Source organism: Lepidochelys kempii, chromosome 11 (assembly GCF_965140285.1).
Source record: "Lepidochelys kempii isolate rLepKem1 chromosome 11, rLepKem1.hap1, whole genome shotgun sequence".
Classification (NCBI taxonomy): domain Eukaryota; kingdom Metazoa; phylum Chordata; order Testudines; family Cheloniidae; genus Lepidochelys; species Lepidochelys kempii.
Genome location: NC_136390.1, coordinates 35,898,157 through 35,923,205, shown reverse-complemented (window position 1 = coordinate 35,923,205; position 25,049 = coordinate 35,898,157). Strand labels below are relative to the sequence as shown.

The window sequence follows — 25,049 nt, the reverse complement described above, 5'->3', positions numbered from 1 at the left end:
TTTCGTTTTGCGCAGCCAGACAGGATCAAAGGGACCAGAGGAGAGAGAACACCGCAGACTTGCCCCCTTCAGTCCTAGGGCTTGCGCAGAGCAGGCAGGGACGTGTATCTTTAACAGAGACGAGGTCTGATCGCTGGTGCGGAAGGAAGAAGGGGCTGATGAGACGCGGCCCTCGCCTATCTCCCCCACGCCAAAGCAGCCTCGCGGGGCTCCCACTCGGGGAACTGCACCCTCCCCCCGACCAGGATAAGGCGGGCAGGTGGTGGCAGCCGGACCTTTCGCTGTCTGTGCCCCGCCTCTCGAGCGGCCTGGGCTCTCAGTCCCCGTCTCTCCCCACCTGTAGGGCTCTCCGCCCGGCCTTCCGCATGCCCTAGTGGTGGGTTGGGGGAAGCGGAGCCCGGAGCAGCCGGGGAAAGAGGAAAATTCCAGCGCGAAGGAAGGCCGGCCCTGCCCCGCCTCCCCGCGGCGGGGAGAGGAGCGAGAGGCTGCGCTGGCCGGGGCGGAGTGGGGCTGTGCCGGGAGCAGGGAACCCTGCGAGCGGCTGGGAGGGAAGCCGCTGTTCAGCCCGAGCCGGAGCGGCAGGGGAAGAGCGGCCCGCGGCGGCACCAGCAGCAGGGGACGGCTCCGCCTGTCGAGTTTTCCAAGGTGTGGTTTGTAACGCGCCCCATGGCTGCCCTGGGGGCGGAGGGGGGGATACTCGCGCCCCGGGGTGCGGCTGGCGCTGGGCTGCGGAGCCGCGACGTCTCCCGGAGCCCCTTGCAAACAGGTGACGGGGGAGGAGGGCAGCCGAGGAGCTGTGCCGGGCGCGCCTCCCGGCCAGCGTGGAGTCCCGCCGCGGCCCGGCCGGAACGGAGCCCAGTCAGCTGCCCCGGGGGGCCAAGCGCTGCGCGCCCAGCCCAGGGAACGGGCGACCGCGTCTGGCGGGCAGCAGCAGCCCTGCCTCCCTGCGGGTAAGCACAGCAACTCATGGCAAGTGTGAGGGCCCCAACCCCGCGTCTCGTGTGCGCAGGCACCGCCGTCCTCTGCTGCTGGCTCGCGTGGGCTTTCACTGGCCGTTGCCGAGCTGCAGGCAGCTGCTCGCCTCTTTCCCCTGGGCGAGGTTACCGGGTCTGCGCGGCTTGGAAAGTGGAAGTTCTGCTGACGGGAAGGGGGAGGGCGGGGTAGGTGCCCGCAGCACCTTGAGCAGGGCACATCCACCCCCTCAGCAACAAAGGGCCGTTGTGGAACTGTAGCTTTTGAAAGGTAATACCTGGGGACGATTATGGCTGCGCCTCGGCACGAGGCAGCTCTCTGGGTCTCTGAAAGGGGCTGCAATTGTGACTAACCTGACTGGCGGAATCAAACGCAGTAAATGCTTGTTTCTAAACGCAAACCATCTTGAAAGGGAAACAGACTTGAAAGAGACTAAAGCAATACTTCAGACAGCGCTGGTTGGCTGGCAGATACTAAGTGATTGGGTCCTTCAGCTATAACTTTCTTCACTCTCTCTCTTTATCCAGTGCTCTTACGGTGTCACCTGAAGTAGAGTTCATATGATGAAGTATCATGTAAACACACATGTTGATTGTATTTCGCATTTGTGGAAACAAAATGGGGGGGAGGGGAGTTAGTTTTGCAAAACAAACAAAAACCCCAACAGTTTGACGATGAGATTAGTTGGAGATGAACACAAGCATTCACCTTGTCAAGAATAGGAACCAAAACTATGAACCTTGAACCAAAAGAATCGGAGAACTTTCATATGCTTGTTTTCTCTCCTCATGAGGCAAGTTGTTCTGTCTTTGACGTAAATAATATTTTACTCAAATGGCTAGATAATACAAAGACACACACTCTTGCTTCCGTGTTAAGAAAAACAAGCTACTTGGAATTCATATTGGGATTATTTAATGGGTGTAGTTGTAATTTTCTCTTAGAATGTTATGAAAGGAATTTCTTCAGAAGCAAGTCAGTACCTGCTTATTCATATCCTTGCCTATGTAATGGTGGTGATAGGACTAGAAAATTCTCAGGACCCCAAAACTCTAGTTACAGTGCTATCTAACAAATGTTTAATTACATAGAAGAAAAATTCCTCAGGACACTGCAGCTGAAGCATTGCAGCAATGTGCTAATGTATGAGGGCCGGGAAATTAACTGAATATTGGGAAAAGTGAAGCTAATTGTTCAGGTCTTTGGTAATTGTCCAATGTGAAATGCAAAAAGTGGACAGACAGCTTCAGTATGAAATAATGAAAACCAGTTTTTAAAATTGTCTGTCTGTTTTAACAATCTAAAATCCTTTTAGTGTCACAGATAAGAAAAATTTACTTTTTATTTTCTTTTACTTGACAGTGCTGATATGAAATACCATTGGTGCAGACCAGTTATTTTAGTTGTAGGCATTTTCAGTTCTGTGTCATTTCTAATGCTCTAACATTGTGGTCATTCTGTCTTTTTTGCTTATCTTCCTTTCTTATCTGTAAGGTTAAATCCATGATAGTTCATGTTTTTTTCTTTAAAATTTGAGTGGCCAGCGTAGTAATGCTTTAATATGTAGATGGAAGTAGTGTATACTTTTTGTAAAATTAATAGAAACAAAATCTGGAATATAAATAGATGAGAGATTGATCATTGAGGAAGAAAATACAGTAAGTGCTGTCATAAACAAAATTACTCGTGCTCTGTTTTGGGGAATTAGGGAGCTAAGAGGAATCAGATATACAAAATGGCAAAAAGGGGAGGATCATTGGCCTGAATGCCTGTAAGACTCATTCTCTTAGTTAGGGACTGCAGGTGTTCAGCACCGTTGATAATCAGGCCATATATTCCAAAGTAATACAATTTACTTTCCAGTTTTTATAAATGAACACACTTATGTATTGACATAAACACTTTCTGGAATGTGAGACTATAAATGGGAATACAATTATTTGATTTAAGATTATTAGATTAGCAGAAGAAGAAAATAAAATTTGGATTTCTGGATAGATCTGTTTCAAGTCCCATATATCCACCTCATTTATGAATCTCTTGGGAACAGGTATTTATAAAATTATGGCCTTGTAGCAAGTCTATACTTATTATTAATAAGTCATTAAGAACTGATATTTAAAAGAGGGATAAACAGTTAATAGAGGTAGAACAAGAGAGGGTTATTTCTTGTGTTTACAAGACTTCGGGCATGCAAATCAAGTTTTCGTTGCTCCAGCAAAAGGGCAAGCACGTAATAGTAATGTGAGAACATGCAAATAGTGCATTATAACTGTACTTCTGAAATCTTTTAAGTTCCTTGTTTATACTTATTTCATTTTTAAAAAAGTTTGAATTGCTAGATGATGCCATTTCAGTTGTTCTTACAATTTCCTTAGGCCTGAAGCATGTCATATATTACTTTTGGTGAATTATGACTTGAATTCTGGTTGCTATATTTTTGCTGTATCTTTAATACCTCTTAAAATATCTGTCAGCAAGTGCATTTCATTTTTTAAAAAAGTGCAGTTAATAAAACTTACTCTGTTTAGCACTGCAGGCATATTTACAGGCAACTTAACAACTCTGAAATAACTGTTGCTTTGAAAATTAATGTTGTCATTGTTTCTTCCTAGCTCATTTCAACTGGGTCCATCTATTAGCAGTTTTAATTATTTCCTGAAGGTGGTCTGAGTTTGCTGACCAAAATATTGAGTTTCAAAGAAATGTCTGTTTGTACAGTTATTCTTTAATGTAGTTTTTTCTGACTGTCCAGCTACTAAAACAGCACACTGGTCCAACTTAACCGGTAATTTTCTGAAATAAGGACTGCAGAATCAGGTCTTAGATAAAAAGTGTAAATCCATGCTTATATCATAGAAATATAAATTCTGGTTGGTAGAAGTATTTTTATTTAAATTTTAGAATTGTTGTATATATTTAACTTTTATAACAAAAAATGCACCATGAGACACATCAGTGTTTTATGTGCTTTCTGTTGTCTAAAATATCCCTTTTAGAATCGGGACTATCAGTTGTCCCTTTTTATGTTGGAAAACTTTATTTTCCTTCTCCTTTGTTTCACATAGAGTTGGAAAAAAATAGCTGTTTTATTAATTGCATCAAAATGGTGGATTTTAATTCTGTTGTTCTTCTCTCATATGCCCGGTTCTCCAATGATTCTGAGAGTTCTGTGTAAGTAGAGGAAGCAGAATATAAAAGCTAAGATGCTTTATACAATAATTATGCCCTCCTGTACATGGGTTCAAATGACTGGTGCCCCTTTTTTAAATTATTTTTCAAATACTTTCAATTTTTCAAGTATGTTGTATTAAACTAATTTAATAACTTAGACGTCTGTGTGTGCTTCTTGTCCCATCTGTTGCTATTCATGTTGGTCCATAATTGTGCTGGTTGCTAGCCACCAAACTTTGATTTGATAATGGTTTAAGAAATAAAAGGGTTAAAAAGTTAACTTCTGAAAAGGAGGATCCAGTGAAATGCTTTTGTACACCAAAACAATTCCTAATCCTCCATCTGAATGAAGTTGTTGGAAAGATTGTGTAATCTAGAAAGGACAGGATTTGGAATAGTGATTTCCTTTGATTAAATTACCAAATAATAAAGTAACAGCCTTATATTTTTGTCTTACTCATACAGTCAGGTGGACTTAGAGACAATGCTGCTAATCCCGGTTAGTTAGCAAGCAGTTGTTGGTGATGAAATGCATTTTAAACAGTCTCTAAAGAAATCGCTGGGCACACGTATTGATAAATGTTTCAGTTTAGAAAATTAATTTGTGCTAAATTTGAAATCTGATACCTTTTGAAACCCTTAATTCTAGAAAATTGATAAAGTTTTTTTTTGGCTGGAAACTTATATATGATTTAGCACTGGTGTAATGGTCTTCAGTGATGTATTTACACGACTTTGTTCTTTGGAATTTTTACCATCTGTTACGCTGTGATGGGCTTTGGGAGAAGTTTCTCATGATTATTTCCCAAAGGTTAAATGTTTGCATGCATTCTTGTACCTACTGAGGGGAAAAATCAATCATTTGATAGAAACTACTTTTTTCTGGTATCTTTGGGGAAAAAGGGGGTAAATTTGACCAGTTTCTCTTCGGCTGGGGTTGAATTCAGAGTAGGTAAGAATGTCGAGATTTATAGCTTCAGAAAAAAATTCTTGACCCTTGTGAGCTGCAGTATGCATTATACCAATACTCGAGTGAGTTTGACATTTTGTAGTGATGTGAATAAAATATCATTAGCTAGTACATCCTTATGATCTTTCATGGTGGAAGACAGGCAAGTAGATTTTGTGCCTTTGTTGGTAAATTCTAGAGGCAATTTTGCAAACAGGTATATAGCTAACCTGATTATTTTTCTTTGGAAGATCAAAATAGGATTAATTTGTACTATCAAAAGTTCTATTTATTACATAATTTTAAATTAAAGATAAAATGGTTTCTGGCAGAATACAGGCACATTCGCTTTCCAAACAAAAACACTAAAAATGTCGCACAGCAAAAAGCAGACTTATGCAAATGCTGGGGAAAATTCTCTTCACTGGAGGGGTAGAAAGAGCTTGGCAAAAGAGAGAGGGGAGGGAGCTGAGCCATCAATTTCTACAGTATTTAAACTTCCATTTTAAAATAATGTTCAGCATCTAGCCTTTCAAGTTTCCTTCCCCACTCTGAACTCTAGGGTACAGATGTGGGGACCTGCATGAAAGACCCCCTAAGCTTATTCTTACCAGTTTAGGTTAAAACTTCCTCAAGGTACAAACTTTTACCTTTTGTCCTTGGACCTTATGCTGCCACCACCAAGCGTGTTAAACAAAGAACAGGGAAAGAGCCCACTTAGAGATGTCTTCCCCCCAAAATATCCCCCCCAAGCCCTACACCCCCTTTCCTGGGGAAGGCTTGATAAAAATCCTCACCAATTTGCATAGGTGAACACAGACCCAAACCCTTGGATCTTAAGAACAATGAAAAAGCAATCAGGTTCTTAGAAGAAGAATTTTAATTAAAGAAAAAGTAAAAGAATCACCTCTGTAATCAGGATGGTGAATACCTTACAGGATAATGAGATTCAAAACATAGAGATTCCCTCTAGGCAAAACCTTAAGTTACAAAAAGACACAAAAACAGGAATATACATCCCATTCAGCACAGTTATTTTAACAGCCATTTAAACAAAACAGAAATCTAATGCATATCTAGCTAGATTACTTACTACGTTCTAAGACTCCCTTCCTTTTCTGTTCCCGGCAAAAGCATCACACAGACAGACAGACAGCTTTTGTCTCCCCCACTCCCCAACCACCCTCCAGCTTTGAAAGTATCTTGTCTCCTCATTGGTCATTTTGGTCAGGTGCCAGCAAGGTTATCCTAGCTTCTTAACCCTTTACAGATGAAAGGGTTTTGCCTCTGGGCAGGAGGGATTTTATAGTTCTGTATACAGAAAGGTGGTTACCCTTCCCTTTATATTTATGACATAGCCATTATGGGTTTGAAAACCATTTTCCAAGTATGTGTTTTTTGCAGTTGTCTTATTGAATCTGGAGAGTGCTTCAGCATCTCTGCTGCTGCTCACAGTTTTTCATTAGTTAAAGTACATCAAAATAATAGGGGGGAGTTCACTATTTTTTTGTCATTACAAATCTCAATACATTATTCTGTGGTGATGAGATGGAGGAAGATAAAGGAGGTAAAAGCAGAAATGTATTCAAAAAGACTTCAAGGCAACCAAACAAAAAAGTTTGTGCGTGGAGCTGAGCTGATTGGAGGAAATACCTGGTGCTCCCTAGGGCCTAGGCAATGTGTCTTAATGCTATTATATGGTCTTGATCAGTGGTGAGCTGGAGCCGGTTCGCACCGGTTAGCTAGAACGAGTTGTTAAATTTAGAAGCCGTTTTAGAACCAGTTGTTCCGCGAGGGACAACCGGTTCTAAAAGGGCTTCTAAATTTAACCGGCCAAGAGTGGTGCCTTAGGTGCCGACTCCATGGGCGCTCCAGCCCTGGAGCACCCAAGGGGAAAATTTGGTGGGTGCAGAGCACCCACCGGCAGCTCCCCGCCCCACCCCCGGCTCCAGTTCACCTCCACTCTGCCTCCGTATCCTCCCCTGAACGCGCCGCCCAGCCCTGCTTCTCTGCCCCCCCCCGGCTTCCCGTGAATCAGAATCAGAATTCACGTGGGAAGCTGGGGCAGGCTGAGATGCAGGCCACGGCTTCCCACTCAGGCCCAGGGAGGCGGAGATGAGCGGGGGAGAGGGGGGCCGAGGAGGGCCATACACACCGCAGCAGGTAACTCGGGGGGGCGCGCAGGGGAACCACTCCCTGCCCCAGCTCACCTCAGCCACCCTCGGCCTGAGCAGGAAGCCGCTCTGTGCTCCCTGGCTTCCCGCTGAACAGCTGATTTGCGCAAAGCGGGAGGGGGCAGGGGCAGAGAAGCAGAGGGGGGTGGTGCGTTCGGGGCGGAGGCGGAGCGGAGGTGAGGTGAGCTGGGGCCGGGCACAGCGCGGGGAGCTGCCGGTGGGTGCTCTGCAGCCACCAAATTTTCCCCGGGGGTGCTCCAGCCCCGGAGCACCCAGGGAGTCGGCGCCTAAGGCGCCACTTTTGATATGACCAGTGGGGGAGCAGCCACTCCCCCTGCTCCCCCCCAACTATGCTCCCCCACCCCTAGGAGCCAGAGGGACCTGCCGGATGCTTCCTGGGAGCTGCCCCAGGTAAGCACCTCCGGGACTCCCCACCTCACCCCCCCGGCAGGTGCCTCTATCTCTTAGGGGTGGGGTGGGCACCCACTACGGTGGCCCACGAGCCACTCCTGCCCGGTTCTGGGGGCAGTCAGGGGACAGGGCAGGGGTCCTGGGGGTTGGGGGGCATCAAGGAATGGGGGAGGGTTGGATGAGGCAGGAGTCCCGGGGCGCGGGGGTGGGCAACGACCCCCTCGTGGGGTGAGGAGGGAACCCATTAAGATTTTGGCAGCTCATCACTGGTCTTGATCAGGTTAGAGAATCTGTACTGGTATAAATAAATAAAATGAGGAGTAATCCAGGTTCTTCTAAGCACATTTTAAAATACATTCTGCACTTTCCTGCCTCTTTGACAACTAGGGGTTATATCATGAGAAAATTGCTGGTAGGTTATGTTTTTTGTTTTTTTTTTTTAAATAGACTAGCTTTTATGACCTTTAAGCAGTCTCTGTTTAATATTTTTATGGGTGAACGAGAGTAAGACCGTTGTGCTTATGATACTAATTAGTAGCCCTAGCTAGAATTAGTTGTGAGCAAGCACATGCCTTCAATTCACCTAAATCCAGAGTCGGATCACCTCTACAATTCCATTTTTTGTCCTCTCCTGGGCGGATGCTGCCAGTCGTTGTGAAATGCATGAATGAATTCTTAACAAATGTCCACCTGGGAGTATGATTGATAAACACAGGTCCACTGGGGTCCTAACCAGCAGTCTAGTCTTAGATAAGATAAAAATGTGTGCAACTGTAAGGAGCACAGAAAATATGTTTAGAAAACAATGCAACAAAAAAAAGAGAAAAATCAAACAACAGTAACAGCTTTACTATGAAAGTCCCCTCCCCTCCCCCCCGCATATTTGTAACTGATAAAATTGACTGTTTTCTATCTAGATCTTATAAAGAGCCATGTTAGTTTACTATTAAATGTTCAATGTTTACCTGCCATACAGGCAGTTGAGCTGATTATAACCAGCACTTTTTAGATAGCTGCCATATACGGTGATTTATATCGATCTGTTTAAAGTGAAACAGCATCAAACAGTTGTCTGACACAATCGTATGTTGCTCTTAACTGCTCCATGTGAGAGTTGGTTTGACTCCCAGTAAAACTTGTCAGGTCAGAAATCACTGTGTGTTTGTAAAGTCTTCAGTGGTAATGTTATAGCCCTTCACTATCAGAGAGTGTTGCTGTGGGAACGAGATCAAGGAAACTTTAGGGGATTAGGGAATGTGGATAGTAGGGTAACAAAATGTGTCGGAGGATAATGTGTAAATAAAGAAAAGTAGGCAGGGCCATTTCAAGTCTTTGTCCAGGATGGATGGTATCCTATCAAAAGGAAAAATAAGGGCCAATATGAAAGTAAGAAGTTGATGAATAGTATGTCAAAGATATATTGAAGGGAAAAGCCATTCAAAAGTGGAGAGGGTTTTTTTTAAACAATAAATAATTATTTTTATTAGCAGTCTGTTATGTAGGAAATGAATAACTGAATTATCATCCCAACTGTGTATTATCAACGGATGCTTTTGTCTATATGCAAAGACAGCAGTTCAACTGGGAGACACTTAGAAATCAGTGTTCATGCTGAGTAACTTGCAAAGGAGTGTCAGTTGGAAGAAGAGAAAAGGAGAAACCTCTTGTAGCAGAACCCAGGGATTTCAGTTTGCTCTGGAATAGGCTTAGAAGATACTGTATCTGTCATCTGAAGAGCAAATGAATGAAGTATTTTTTGAGCTGGAAATAAAAGTAAATTCTATCAGATCAACTTTAGCAATATTTAAAGAGGGACGTGAATTTCATAAGCTAGAGAAAAGGAGTACTTTTGGCACCTTAAAGACTAACAAATTTATTTGAGTATAAGCTCCTTTTCTTTTTGTGGATACAGACTAACATGGCTGTTACTCTGAAACCTGTCATAAGCTAGAGAGAAATCTTCCCTCCATGAAATCCAATACTGCTGCTGGTTTACATGGAAGTGGGAAGAGGAAAGTTTCTAAATTCACTGTTAGTTGGGGCTAATTGTTCTTCCTTGGTGGGTGTGTGTGTGGGGTGTGTGTGTGTGTGTAAGCTGCCATTATTATAATGGAAATTACATGTACAAATCAATGAGACAGAAGGCCCCTGATTATTCAGGATGTAAAGACGGAGATGGTCTGGGAGGGATGGACAGGGTGGGGGGTGGGAAATAAGAGAAGGCTTGTTCATCTAAACTAACTGATTATTGTATAATGAATCAACATAACTGTTCAGTGAGTGAAGCTTAAATGAAAGGAAGAAGAACCACTTGATAAACAGGGTGAAAACAATCTGTATTTTTAATACATCTAAATGTAAATGTATACATCTGGGAACAAAGAATGTAAGCCATACTTACTGGGTGAGGGGCTCTATCCTGGGAAGCCGTGACTGGCAAAGACTGGAGGTTGTGGTGGATAATCAGTTGAACAGGAGCTCGTGGTTTTGATGCTATGACCAAAAGAGCTCATGTGATCTTGGGATACATAAACTGTAGAATCTTGAGAAGGAGTAGAGAGGTTATTTTACCTCTGTGTTTGGCACTGGTGCAACTGCTGCTGGAATACTGTCCCGTTCTGGTGCCCACAATTCAAGAAGGATGTTGGTAAATTGGAGAGGATTCAGAGAAGAGCTTTGAGAATGATTAAAGAATTAGAAAAATGTCTTATAGTGATTGGCTTCCTTGATCTTATTTAGCTTAACAAAGAGAAGGTTAAGGGGTGACTTGATTAATCTATAAGTACCTACGTGAGGAACAAATATTTAGTAATGAGATCTTCAATCTAGCAGAGAAAGGTACAACACAATCCAGTGGCTGGAAGTTGGAGTTAGACAAATTCAGACTGGAAACAAGGTGTAAATTTTTAATGGTGAGAGTATTAACCATTGGAACAATGGTGAATTTTCCATCACTGATCTTTTTAAAATCAAGGTTGGAAGTTTTTCTAAAGATGCTCTAGGAATTATTTTGGGGAAGTTCTCTGGCCTGTGTCAGACTAGATGATCACAATGGTCCCTTCTGGCCTTAGAATATATGAATCTGTTTTATAAGTACCTATAAGTAAAAGTAGATTTAAATGCACACTTTCACTCCATTATAATTCCCCCCCCCCCAACTTTTACTACCTTCTCTAACTGCAGACCTGGAATTCTGATGTATGTTCACATTGCTGCCTGCTGTCTGAATGCAGGAATTCCTCTTCACTGTAAGTGTTGCTGACTATATACTATTGTAGAACTCAGCGGGTATCTGCAAGTTGACATCAAGGCATTAGTAGATGAAGAGGAACCAAGATGTTGACTCTGGGATCCCTGTAGAGTTCTACAATCACATCTTGTGTTAGTACAATGAAGAGGAAATTCTCTGGCTGTACAGCAGGCAACAGTGAAGTGTTAAAGAACACATTGCTTTGAGCTGTCCCCTGGATATTCAAAAGCTGTGATAATTTAAGTTGAATCCCCACCTGTGGTGCAGTCCTGCAGTTTGAAATTTAACCCTCTGTACAGAAGGTAGACTAGTAAATTCCTGCAGCTCAATGAGATTTAAATAGATCTAAAATATTCTGTAGTAAAAGTTGGATTATTATGGGCTAATCCTTTCTTATATAGATGAAAATGTAAGTTTTTCTTTAAAAAAAATTTTGTATGGGAAGGGGAATTACATGGCTAATACACAATGAGGTATTATAGAACTGAAAGTTACTTAACTGGATAAAAATTGATGTAATTTTCTAGCAAGTGAAACCCAATGTGTGTATGTAGATGTTTTTATAAAAACATACTACAGTTTATACTGTGTCTTCTCATTGTAAGGAATAGAAGGGCTCTTTGAGATGAAGGACAGAATCCTGATATATCTGGGAAATGTTGCCAGGGAGTTAAAATACATGTCAGCTGTTCAGCAAGATGGGAGGAGTTTGATCTGTTTTCTTTCACTGGCATAAGGAACCCTGCATGAATATTTTTAGCTAGAAGTCAAACTCATGCTATGATAAAGCACTTGCTGTGCTAGTTTTTAAAATTTACTAATAGTTTGCAGAGGAGATGGCTTTTTTAACAAATGTATTCAGTATCAAAGGAAATATGTGGAGAAGATTGTTCTTTTTCCAGCTCAGTTCTAGAAATATAATTATTTTGTGTTGGTATGGAAAATATGGCTCAATCTTATTAAAAAAGACATCTTTGTACAACCCCCAGAGCAGTGTAAACAATGCTCACTTTGTGCATACGTCATGATCTTAAATTCTTTTAAATGCCAGTGGCAGTATAGTTTCTATTCTTTGCTCTGTATCTTTCCCATTGAGTAACACGTTGCTTTATGTTCCAAACAAATTGCATCTTAAATGAACATTCTTAGAAATTTGAATAGCGTAGTTTTCTTTACGGTGCAGTTTCAATTTTATCCTTTTGAATCACCCTTTTTAATTCTTGTGTTTTAAGACCACTGGTGAACCTTTGGAACATTTAAACAGCAATAAGTCACCAGGACCAGATGGTATTCACCCAAGAGTTCTGAAGGAACTCACATGTGAAATTGCAGAACTACTAACTGTAGTCTAACCTATCATTTAAATCAGTTTCTGTCCCAGATGACTGGAGGATAGCTAATGTGACATCAATTTTTAAAAAGGGCTCCAGAGGTGATCCTGGCAATTACAGGCCTGTAAGCCTGACTTCAGTACCAGGCAAATTGGTTGAAATTATAATAAAGAACAATATTGTCAGACATATAGATGAACATAATTTGTTGAGAAAGAGTCAACATGGTTTTAGTAAAGGGAAATCATGCCTCATCAATCTACTAGAATTATTTGAGGGGGTCAACAAGCATGTGGACCAAGGGGATCCAGTGGATATAGTATACTTAGATTTTCAGAAAGCCTTTGACAAGGTCCCTCACCAAAGGCTCTTACGCAAAGTAAGCTGCCACAGGATAAGAGGGACGGTGCTCTCATGGATTGGTAACTGGTTAAAAGATAGGAAACAATGGGTAGGGTATAAATGGTCAGTGTTCAGAATGGAGAGAGGTAAATAGTGGTGTCCCCCAGGGGTCTGTTCTGGGACCAGTCCTATTCAGTATATTCATAAATGATCTGGAAAAAGGGGTAAACAGTGAGGTGGCAAAATTTGCAGATGATACAAAATTACTAAAGATAATTAAGACCCAGGCAAACTGCGAAGAGCTACAAAAGGATCTCTCAAAACTGGGTGACTGAGCAACAAAATGACAGATGAAATTTAATGTTGATAAATGGAAAGTAATGCACATTGGAAAGCATGATCCCAACTATACATATAAGATGATGGGGTCTAAATTAGCTGTTACCACTCAAGAAAGAGATCTTGGGGATCTTCCCTGAAAACATCCACTCAATGTGCAGCGGCAGTCAAAAAAGTGAACAGAATGCTGGGAGTAATTAAGAAAGGGATAGATAATAGGACAGAAAATATCATGTTGCCTCTATATAAATCTATGGCATGCCCACATCTTGAATACTGTGTGCAGGTGTGGTTGCCCCATCTCAAAAAAGATATATTGGAAAAGGTTCAGAAAAGGGCAATACAAATGATTAGGCATATGAAATGGCTCCCGTATGAGGAGAGATTAATAAGACTGGGACTTTTCAGCTTGGAAAAGAGACAGCTAAGGGGAGATATGATTGAGGTCTATACAATCATGGTGTAGAGAAAGTAGATAAGGAAGTGTTGTTTACTACTTCTAATAACACAAGAACTAGGGGTCACCAAATGAAATTAATAGGTTTAAAACAAATAAAAGGAAGTATTTCTTTAGACAATGTGCAGTCAATCTGTGGAACTCCTTGCCAGAGGATATGGTGAAGGCCATAACAGGGTTCAAAAAAGAACTAGATAAGTTCATGGAGGATAGGTCCATCAATGGCTATTAGCCAGGATGGGCAGGGATGGTGTCCCTAGCTTCTGTTTGCCAGAAGCTGGGAATGAGCGACAGGGGATGGATCACTTGATGATTACCTGTTTTGTTCATTCCTTCTGGGATACCTGGCACTGGCCACTGTCGGAAGACAGAGTACTGGGCTAGATGGACTTTTGGTCTGACCCAGTAGAGCCATTCTTATGTTCTTAATGCTTTATTTTGTCATTCATATATAGTCCCCTTTGTACCACTCTGGCAGTGTAAAGCGGACTTTACTCAGTGCTGAGAGCACTGGAAAGGGGCCTTAGTATAAATTGAGAATCAGTCCTTTAGACGTTGTGTTCTAGATCTCCTAACTCCCAGTTCCTTCCTTTAATCCCTATGCCAGTATGTGTGTTTTGCTGTGGGAACTCACAAGCATCTCTCTCAATTGTCCATTGTAATATGAATGACCTAAAGCAGCGGTTCTCAAAATGTGGTGTGTGTCTCGATTTAAAAAAAAAACAAACCTAAACTTCATGATAACTCTGTGCTGCACTGATTAACACTACCAGTGTGATTTGGTATAGTGGTTCCTATGTTCATCTGTATTCTTTTTCCCTGATTGTCTCTTTTGTACTTTTGATGCTGTCATTAAACTCTCTTCTGAGATATCATCTTCTGCATCCAGCTCTGCCTGCCACATTGACAGTTTCATAAAAGTAATTGGCATATGTAACAATAACTCCCTCCTTCCCAGCAATCCTCTTATTTCCTCCTTCAGCCCAGTCTCACTGTAAACTCTCCCTTCTGTGCGTCTTACCCTTCAGAATTATTCCTTCCTGCAGCTTAGATTCTTTTGCTCTTTTTCTATTTCCCTCCTTCTAAAATGTAGTTTTTGTTAAGACTTTTTGTCTCACCAATTCCATCCAGATTAACATTTCTTATTTCTCTCTATTTGCAGAAGCTCCAACAATTTTTCACACGATGATTTTTGGCGGGGAAGGGATTCTTCAGTTTACCTATATATTCCTCCAAAGAGGAGTAAATTGCCATCACTGGAGTCACTGGTTAACCAGTGGCAAGTCTTTGACAGGGATATGTCAATCAGCTGTTCTCATCTAGTTGCTTATCTGATGTCTAGCTTTACATGAGACATCACAAATCTAGAGCTGAGCCATGAACAAAGAACTTTATGTTCTGAAGGCAGCAGAGGTACCTGGTGACCCCAAATAGCCAGTAGGAGCTTTACTCGAATTCTTTGCCCCTTGAATATATTACATATGTTCTGAATGGAACATTGCTCCTCCCTAGAATTGGAGTTATCAAACTGAATGTCTGCTTGACAGATTATTGGAGCAGTTTTCTACCAAAGAGAACTGGTGATCAATATAGTTTTTATTTTCATCCGCTTCTGCCACTTTCAAATAGCATAAATAAGTATCTGAAACATTCTTTGTGATTAGCCATTGGGCAATAATAGAGGATTTGTAATAATGTATCCTTTCCCGTAGACACATAGTTTACCCTACAGTAGTACAAGTTCAGTGCATTTTTCTGGTTATGGTTAAGGTAGCCCTGTCATTAATAGAAGCTTAAAAAATGGCACGTTTTGGTGTTCACTTACTTCTAACCAACATATACTCTGCTTTTTCTGGTGAAGACACATAAAAGTTCCTATTCTATATATTATACTCCTTTATTTTTAATGGTGTTGATACTTAGGTTACTCCTTCAAAGATCCTTATCATTAGTGATAATTATCTGACCATTTTGGAATCCCTCTGCCCTGTGTTCTGTGCAGCCTTCTATGATTCTTCTCCATTTCCCAAACCCCAGGTATTTCCATGTCATCTTCCAGTCTGCCTCCCAAAATAGGCTCTCTGTAATGCCTCCTTGCCCAGGTACTTGGAATGGAATTAAAAACAAATAGTGAAGTGACTCTTAAATGTTCATTACAAACTTCAAAAATGTACAGTGATTATTTTAGCAATATGAATATTGACTACACCTAAAAAATCACCATGGCACCAAACAAGTACTCTATTTTCTTACTTGTGTGTTCGAGTGGTGGTTTGATTATTTTTTTTTTTTTGGAAAGACACTGCTCACATTTTTTCCTGCCTGCTTCCACCCATCAAGCAAACAATTCCTGGCTCTCCATCTCCAGAGTTTGAAAACAGCCAACAAATCAGGTTGAAACATGACTTTAAAAAGGCCTTGCTTGCCAAGCCTCAATCCAGAACAAATTTTTTATGGCACAGTTATAAACCTTTGGAAATAGTGACTTATAATGGAACTGCTGAAGCTTCATCATGTGCAATAATATAAACTAGAATTGTATATATTTCTCTTTGTGTAGTCTTAGGCAGAGCTTGAAAAATGTGCCCGACCACCTGCTAGATGAGTGCTAAGGTGAAAAATGTGTGATGTCACACCCAAAGGTTCTTTCTTTTTGGAGTCAGTAACTCCTTGGCCCCAGTTGCCTTGCTCATGTTCACATAAAATTGCTACTCACCCAGGGAGACCAAGTGAGTAGGTTTCTTAAGGCCTGTCCGTGGGTACCACTAGCATATGAGGATTAAACTATGTATGTGAAATCTTGGTCCCACTGAGGTCAATGGAAGGCACCTGTATGTTTACAGATGATATAATTTCAGGACAAACTCAGTACATTGTAAATGTTAGTGCAGTAAAGATGTTCACTTCCATCAGGAAAATGCTGTTGTATTTGTATTTATATTTAGAAATACCATTAACCTGGGCATTTAATTGGGGCATGGTGCATTCCTTTTGTTTTCTTATAAGTTAGTTTTGTAATGCATAGGAATAATACCATGTTGATTAAACACAGGATGTCATATGATTGTTACAATCTTATTAACTTGAACTGCATTAGGCAGGCTCAGGAATTAGTTTTAGAAAGTTAGACAACCTTCTAAAAGAAATGTGCAAGGTAAGATTTCACTCATTTTTGAAGCTTATAACATTCTTCCCTTTTTAAGAATATTCCTGTTTACTGAATAATTACTTCTGAATATATCCACTTTATTTCTTCTAAATAATATAATTTAATTACTTTATGTTATGAGTCAAAATGAAGATTTTCAGTCTGCCTTGTCCTAAGGGTGGGAGGGGGAACCTATTGAGAAATCTATTTTTAATTTAATGTGCCCTTTTCACTCTCAGGATAGATCTACAGATCTCTCTTTTGGGGGCGGGGGGGAATGGATTTTACAGCTTGGTGAAGTGGAACCACACCTGTAAGTCAAGGCAGGGGAAGAGTGTTCATCCTCGAAGATCCATCCAGTTTGTGTCCGGCAGCTACAAGCAGTTTCCGTAATTGGTCCTGCTCAGAATAACTAAAACTCAAAATTAAAACTCCATATTCTTAATCTGGTTGTTTTGGCCATTCTCTAGGCCAGAGATACTCAGATCTCAGTGGTTCAGGAGCAAAATTAGCAATCAGCATTACCCAAAAGAGCCAGAGTAGTGTGGATTCATTGTTTCATTTACAATAGTACTATATATTCATATTTAAACAGTATGAAAATATATATAATTTTCACAGCAAAATGACTGACCAAGTATTATTAGTTTATCAACTACAATTGGTTAACATAGGTAAAGTATCCTGATTGGTTACTAACTTAGATTAGTTAACAATTAAATCACACAGTGTTTTTAATATCATTTGCTGCAAAGAGCCGCAGCAGATGCATTAAAGAGTCACTTCTGGCTCATGAGCTTCAGGCTATTTCTACACTACAGCCTATGTCGACATAGGCTATGTTGCTTGGGGGAGATGGGGGGATGGGGGAGTTCACACCCCGAGTGACAAGGTACACTAAGCGCTCATGTGCACAGCGCTGTTGATGGGAGAGCTTTTCCCACTGACATAGCTTCTGCTGCTTGCAGAGGTGGTTTTGTTGTGCTGATGGGAGAACTCTCTACCATCGGCATAGAACGTCTTCACCAGATGTGCTGCAGCAGTGCAGCTGTACATATAGACATGTCCTTGGTCTGAGTATCACTGCTCTAGGCAGTATGTAGTCATGTGAGACTTTGCTGAGGCTTTCTCCACAGTCATCCTATTATCTGGCCAAAACATTCAGGAGAGGCTTAGAGAGCCAAAAAAGATTGGGGGAAGCAAAGGTGCTTTGGGGCTCTGACCCGAGCCTTCAAAGAAAGCTTCTTGAGGCGTAGAATACTTTGAATTCATTCTATACAAAGTGATAGTGCCACGTTATCTCCCTCCAGATGGGCCACAAGGAAACCTATACTGGAGGAGGGGGACAGACAGGGAAACAAGGTTACTTGTTGTTTTCCCATAGTTTTGCAATCTTCACCTTATGTTTTCAAAGGCTGCATGCAGAGGAATGTAATTAGGACAAGGTGGGAAAACCCAGCAAAAGCCAGCGACCTCAAGAGTTTAGCTAGAGAGTACTACAGCGTACATAAATCTAAGTCTTACCTAGTTCTTTAGCAAGGGTTGGTGCAGTTCTGTCGTTAGTTTAAAGATCTGGTGATTCCAGTGTGTAGGGATTCCCTCCTTAAGGATCCGGGAGACAGAAGAATTCAGTTTTCACCAAGGAGACATTTGAAGTTTCTTCAGCAGTATTGTGTGCATCTGCTGATTCCGTGTTGTTCATAAGAACTGTTTTAGCATGGACAGATTCCCTTTTGGACATTCCTGTCTTTTGGACTGAGAACCACTCTTAAGAAGCATTTTGTTGGCAGCAGCCTTTATGTGAGATGCCTGTCTGGATAGCCTGAAAATCACTGCAAGGACTCCGAGCAAGGATACAGTGTAGTCACAGAGGTCACGGATTCCATGACTTTAATGAACCTGCGTGACCTCTTTGGCTCCTGCAGTTGCGGCGGGACTCCCCCCACCCGACCCCCCCGGGGCTCAGGCATCAGTCCCTCCGGCAGTCAGCCTCCCATTCTCCCCCCTGTCGTTCTTAGTAAAAGGCACCAAAAGGTTGCGGGCTTTTGTGAATTTTTGTTTATTGCCCATGACCTGTCTGTGACTTTTAATAAAAATAACCATGATAAAATCGTAACCTTAACTATGAATGTCCCATTGCCATCTCTGGCAGAGAAAACTGGAATTCTGGTTCCTAGACAAAGTAGGTTTATTTAACAAGAGACAACTCTTTCAGCCTTCTGCCTAAATCTGAAACATCCCACTAAAAACCCTGTCATGTCCTGGATGTCAGAAGAACATTAAAAAATATACCTTGCACATGCACATCCAAGGTGTCAATTTCTGGATTGTTAAAATGGTGCATATCAGAAAATTACAAGGCTAAACATTTTCCTCCTTCAAAATTGTTTGCCATAGTTTTGAGTGAATTGGTGACCTCCAGGGCAGAAAGGCCATATGTATTGTATGAAGAGAGAGATAGGGTGGCCATCCATCCACACCTCTCCTAAGTTTTATAAATTAGATGTGTGCCTTTGGTAGAAGGGTTCTGCACATTGTGGTACCCCAGTAATCAGAAGGTGCTTCTCAAATTGTGGAAAGTTGTTTGGTTTGCTACCTTCACTGGCTACGTACTGCTAATGGAAATCCCACTGAAAGGAATCTGTAGACCTTCCCTGTGAAGATTTTTTTTTCCCTTTGGCTTACCTCAAAAATTCCTTTTGTTTAGTGGGAAAATCCACTGATCTATCACTCCTAGGACAAGTGTTGCTTGAAATATTTATAGTACCTTCTTTTCCTTTCTTTGTGATTCACAAATCTATTCCTGTCTGCCACGCATTGGAGCAGAAGTAGGAAGTTTTCATTTAAATTCTTATGTTCAGAAGTTAGTTAATATATTTGTAGAGAAACTAGTAATATAGTAGCAGCTGTAGAAGTATCTTGAAGTGGTAGGGTTTTCAGAGATACTTCTACCATCCTTGGCTGGCAGGTATGGTTCTACTACCAGGAAGCTGCAAGCAGGGAGGGAACCTTGCTGTAAAGGATCTGCCAGCCTCTTTCCAGAATGGTGAGATTTTTGGGGTAAGTCAAAATAAATTTTCCTGTTACACTCAGGCTAAACATTAAGCTCTAAGGAGTTTTATATAGGAATATAGTACAATAATGGATTAGATCCAAGGTCCATTTAGTTGTTAACCTCTCTCTGATAGTGATCGGTACCAGATGCTTTAGAGTAAGTAGCCAGATGTGGGATAATTTGCTCCTATCCTGATTTATCCTGATCCCAATAGTTAAAGATTGACCTAAACCCTAAATCATGAGATTTAATATCCTTTCCAAAGTTGTTGTTTATAATTAATTGTGGCCACTCTCGATATTCTTGACATCCATATAATTATTCAATCCCTTTTTGAATTATGTTAAATTTTTGGTCTCAACAACTTTCTGTGGTGCTGAGTTCCAGAGTTTAATTACAGGTTGTGCAAAACAGTATTTTTATCAGTTTTATGGGATTATTCACATGAGTAATTGCTCACTAAAGTGTAGAAGAGTTCTATAGTGTAGCCCTAAAGCAGCATGAGATACTTTCTTTATAAAGGGTATGGAAGAAGTTATAACATTTTATAGTTTTTATGGAAATTATAAAGCTAAAGGGCAAGATTATTAAAGGTGTTTAGGTACCTAGCTCCTATTGTCTGGCCCTATGACCTCAATAGTTGTACCCTGGGTTCCATGTGAATCAGTACATTAGAAAAGTTGAGCACATGAGTAAGGTTTGCAGGTTCAAGCCCTAATTTATTACATAATTAATTCCAAAGTGTTAAAACGTATAATGTTTGACATATTATTCTGTTATTAACACATCAGCACAGTGCCGCAGGCATTCCAAAACAATTGAAAGTAGACAGAATCATAATCAAATGTATTTTAGATGTACCAAAAGAAGGGAGTAGGTCCATTGAGATATCAGATGAGACAAACTTCTAAGGAACCCATTCAAAGTAGAGTGTTCCAAGACACTGGATTTATGGTTTATTACAACAGTCTGTAACCCACTAACCCCCCTTTTTGTCCTATGACTGCAGAGGTGTTAATGGGCCGCTTTATATTGAATGGTCCCTTAGAATATATGTAGACACTGTATTGCTTACATTGACTGTTGCTGCCTTTCAGAAGTCATCCTGCAATGCTCCACGCCGACAGTTAAATCGGTGCAAGCGCTCCTGGTGAGGACGTGAACTACCAATACAAAAAACACAGTGTGGACATGCAAAAGCGATTTAATTACTGTGGTAGCTGTAAATTGATGTTACTTTGGTCAACTTAATTTTGTAGTATAAACCTGAGGTGGACTTAATTCTGTAGAGTAGATTTGCACTTAATCTGTTTAATATTCCCATCTGTTTCTAAAATATGACCACATGTAAACTGTATGTGTTCATAAATTATTGAACAGTGACAGTATGTTTTTGTATCCATATACAGGTTTCTGTTTGGCTGTGCATTTTCTATGGGGGGTATGAAAGTAGAAAGAACAGTGGATTTCTGACAGAGAGGATTACTGTGTGATGGGTTGGCTCCCCCCGTCAGGGATGCCACCTGATGTGCTGGGATCCCACTGGTTCCACCCATTCCACCAGCCTGGCTTTCCTCATCCTGTCCAAGCTGTGCCAGGCCCTCAAGCCTTCTCCAGCACACACATACAGGTAGGGACACACCCAGCTACAAATGGACACAAAGACATGGAGATCAGCTCTGTGTGGGAGGAATCAGCTTGGGGATTCACCCAGTCCCCATATGCACACCTCTTTGAGGAGTAAACCCAAAATAATGTTGTCTTACGCTGTATAGAAAGATCTGCACAGCGCAAGCTCATAAAAATTTGCCCTCTCCCTCAATGTGGAGAGAGATATGCACAGCTTTCTGCACCCCTCCGCCTATATGAATTGCACAAACTGGGTTTTGAAATGAACAAGAAATAAGTTTATTAACTACACAAGGTAAATTTTAAGTGATTAAAAGGGACAGCAAACAGAACAAAGCAGATTACTGAGCAAATAAAGCAAAACATGCAAACTAAGCTCAATACGCTCAAGAAACAGGTTGCAAAATGTAATTTCTCACCCTAAATGTTGTTTTAGGAAAGTTGCAGAGTTTCTGTAGCTTAAAGTTCCAGTTATTTCTCTTTACAGACTGGACCCCTGTCTGAGCCTGGACTCAATCCTGCCTTTCCCTTCAGGTGTTTTTAGCAGCCTTCCTTCCTGGGCAGGCAATGAAGGACAGTCCTGTTTGCGTTACTCCCCAGCCTTAACTATCATTTACATAAGGTGGGAACCCTTTGTTTTCAGTGGCAAAATACCAGCAGTGTCCAAGGTGGTACTCCATACCAGGTGACATCATCAGATGACCCTACAGTGTCAAAGCAACATTCCAGGAAGCTCCTCAGGATGTTGGGAGATTAGTATCTCCAAAGTCCTATTGTCCTTCTTAAATGGCTCATTTAGGCTGATTGTCTACTCTCTGGTGGGCCTTTCCCTAAGTAGACACAGTTGTAATTATTACATACTCAATATTCCTAACTTCAGATACAGAAATGATACATGCATACCAATTGGGTAAACACATTCAGTAGATCAATGGTCTCCAACCTTTTTATGCCCAAGATCACTTTTAGAATTTAAGGTTAACCCAGGATCTCCCAAGCACGCCCCCTTCACTCCACCCTCCCACCTCCCGTCGCTCACTCTCCCCACCCTCACTCACTTTCACTGCTGGGGTAGGAGTTTGGGGTTTGGGAGGGAGTGTGGGCTCTGGGCTAGGGCCAAGGGATTTGCGGTTTGGGAGGGGGCTCCAGGCTGAGCCTGGAGCAGGGGGTTGGGGTGCAGGAGGGGGTGAGGGGTGCAAGCTCTGGGAGGTAGTATTGATGCAGGAGGGGGCTCTGGGCTGAGACAGAGCATTGGGGTGCAGAAGGTGGTGCAGGGTGTTGGCTCTGGGAGGGGACTCAGGGCTAGGGCAGGGACTTGGGGTGCAAGAGGGGGTATGGAGCGCTGGCTGCGGGATGGGGCTTGGGGGCACTTACCTCTGGCAGCTCCCAGGTGGCGGTGAAGCAGGGCTATGGCAGGCTCCCTGCCTGTCCCAGCCCCATTCAGGCACATCTGTACCTCCTCCCCATCACGAGCTGGGCCACCCCCCTGACCCTGCCAGCCCGTAGTACACCACGTGGCCATGCCACTCCCGGAAGGGGCCAACGCCCAATTTGGGATCTTGCAGGTTGTTCTAGTTAAGAAGAGAAATTAATGATTGAGCCAGGTATTTTTGTTGCAGTTCTGTTTATTTACAAGTTTACATACAAAGTCCTGTTTCCCTGAATGCAGAAAGAATTGAACCAGAGAGTTTTCCCCTGCCTACAGCATCAAACCAGTTTCAGCCAGCATCCCCCTGGAAGCTCCCTAGGCTTTTCCTTAGGATCATGCTACTGCATTTGTTCAGGCTGTGGTGGAGCTTCCTACTCCTTCTGTTCCTGTGGTGCTTCTCCTGCTGCCTCCTTCCCTCCCCTCCCGCATCCTTACCCAAAACAATACTCAGACAATCACACTGCCCACATAGTTCTAATTCCTGGGTATGCCTTTGTTTTAGGAAGGGGCTGCTTAACCATCAGTTATAGCTATCTTAAATGAGGGGCAGTGGTCATCCCCTACAGTTTTTAAATAATGTTCAACCTAGCCTATATCTGTATATATGTCCAAAGCTTTTAGTGTGGTACTCATTAAATGTTTCTATTCTGTAACTGAAAAAGAGAAAAAAATCACCTCTATTGATTTGGAATCTGTTTATAGTAGGTATACATTTCGAGTATGTTTGGTCTCATCCTATTCTGTAAGGGTGTGTCTACATGGGATTTTTCATCCAAAACTTTTTGATGCATGTCAGGTAACTTGCAGTATGCAACTTGCACCAGTAGTGAGCACATGGAATACTTGTTCCATTTTTAATTCTCATCATGTGAACACATGGCAACAGTTTGAGTGAACTGAGAGCGTAGCATTCTTGGGGGTTATCCTAGGGTCCTTTACTTAATTGCTGAGCAGCGTGTGTCCTGAGATTGATTTTGCTGTGAATTGTGGGAAGTCGGTGGGTTCAAATTGTGAAAATACCTCCCATGTTTCCTCTCTCTGTGCCCCATACTTCCTTTTTGGTCATGCTCCTGCTATTTTTTGAATCACTGTCTTCCAGCATGGACCTAGAAATGTACTGTGCTGCTACGGTGGTAGGCGTGAATACACAGAGGCTGCTTGGGCTGTAGTACAGCACTCAAAGCCAGACGAATTCGGCCTTGGACTTCGCCTTCCGCATTACTGAGCAGATGATGCAGGAGCAGGACAATGTTCTATGGTGGCAGCAGCAGAACACTCTGAAGCAGTGGCAGCAGGATGAGGAGGAAGAGGATGCTGCTGAGATATTGGGATTAGAGGACCAGTTCCTGGATGAGCTATATAGCCTTCAGTGCCATTTATGGGCCTGGGAAACCAGTGTGGATTGGTGGGAGAGGTAGTTCTGCAGACTTGGCACAACCAATAGAGTAGAGAGAACTTCAGGATGGGAGAGCTATCCTTTCTGGGACCTGTGTTGAACTGTCCCTGGAGCTGCAGTGACAGTGTACCAACATCCGGTGCCTCATACCTGTGGAGAATTGGGTCATCATTGCCATCTAGAAGTTGGCCACCCTAGAATGCTACTGATAGGTGTCGACAGATCAGCTCTGGGGCCGCTCTGCTGCAGGTCTGCTATGCCATTGGTAAGGTGTGGCCTGAGTCCTAATACTGAGGAGATCATTGCTGGCTTTTCATGCAGCATCTTCCCAAACTATACTGCGAGAGTATTGCACAATAATAATAAATAATGAATTGTAAAAATAGATACTTACATGCCAAAATTCCCTCCAGGGGATCTGCCTCTTCGGTCCTAGGCTGGGTTTCTGGCTTGGATTTGGGCTTAGCCAATGCAGGGCACGAATTATGATCTGTTGCAGTAGGGTAGGCTTCGTTGACTTCAATGGGGCCAAGAGTTAATCCAATAACTAATAAACCATTGCACTATAACCTGTGTTTTGTATACTTTAGTGTTCATATCTGGAATATTACATAATCGCCTTTTATGTGGTTGTGTCCAATCAGTACTCTAGGAACAATATTCAATCCGTTTTAGGAATCCAACGAGGGAAGCAGATAGCAGTGTATCGTTGTCACTCTTGTCTTTGTGGTAACTGGCCTTAATATTTTAGAAAATTCTAGAAAATCTGTAAATAGTGAAGAGTTTTAAATACCTTAACTCAGAATAGCCAGTTACTTTAATTATTCTTGTACCACTCATATTAAAGCTTTCCAAGAACAGTTGCAACCGAGTTGGTTCTTATGAAAAACAGCAGAAGAGTGATAATGACATATGCAAAACTAGGAAAGAAATGGAATACCTTATGAGTACAACACTTAGTGCTTAAAAGACTTCACAAATGTGATTGCAATG

At 42.0% G+C, this 25,049-nt stretch overlaps 1 protein-coding gene across 3 annotated transcripts in view; it reads left to right on the top strand.

The window, feature by feature from the left end:
- Positions 1 to 558: 558 nt before the first annotated feature.
- COBLL1 (cordon-bleu WH2 repeat protein like 1) overlaps positions 559 to 25,049 on the top strand; it is a 121,626-nt gene continuing 97,135 nt past the window's right edge. Inside the window, exons 1-2 of one of the 3 annotated variants that reach the window (XM_073305655.2) lie at positions 559 to 645; positions 21,012 to 21,232. In XM_073305655.2, the coding sequence (XP_073161756.1) occupies positions 21,129 to 21,232 (104 nt within the window). In that variant the 5' untranslated portion in view covers positions 559 to 645; positions 21,012 to 21,128. Of the gene's footprint in view, positions 646 to 666; positions 951 to 21,011; positions 21,233 to 25,049 lie in introns of those variants that run through there. The other 2 variants (XM_073305656.2, XM_073305654.2) reach the window with 2 other exon arrangements.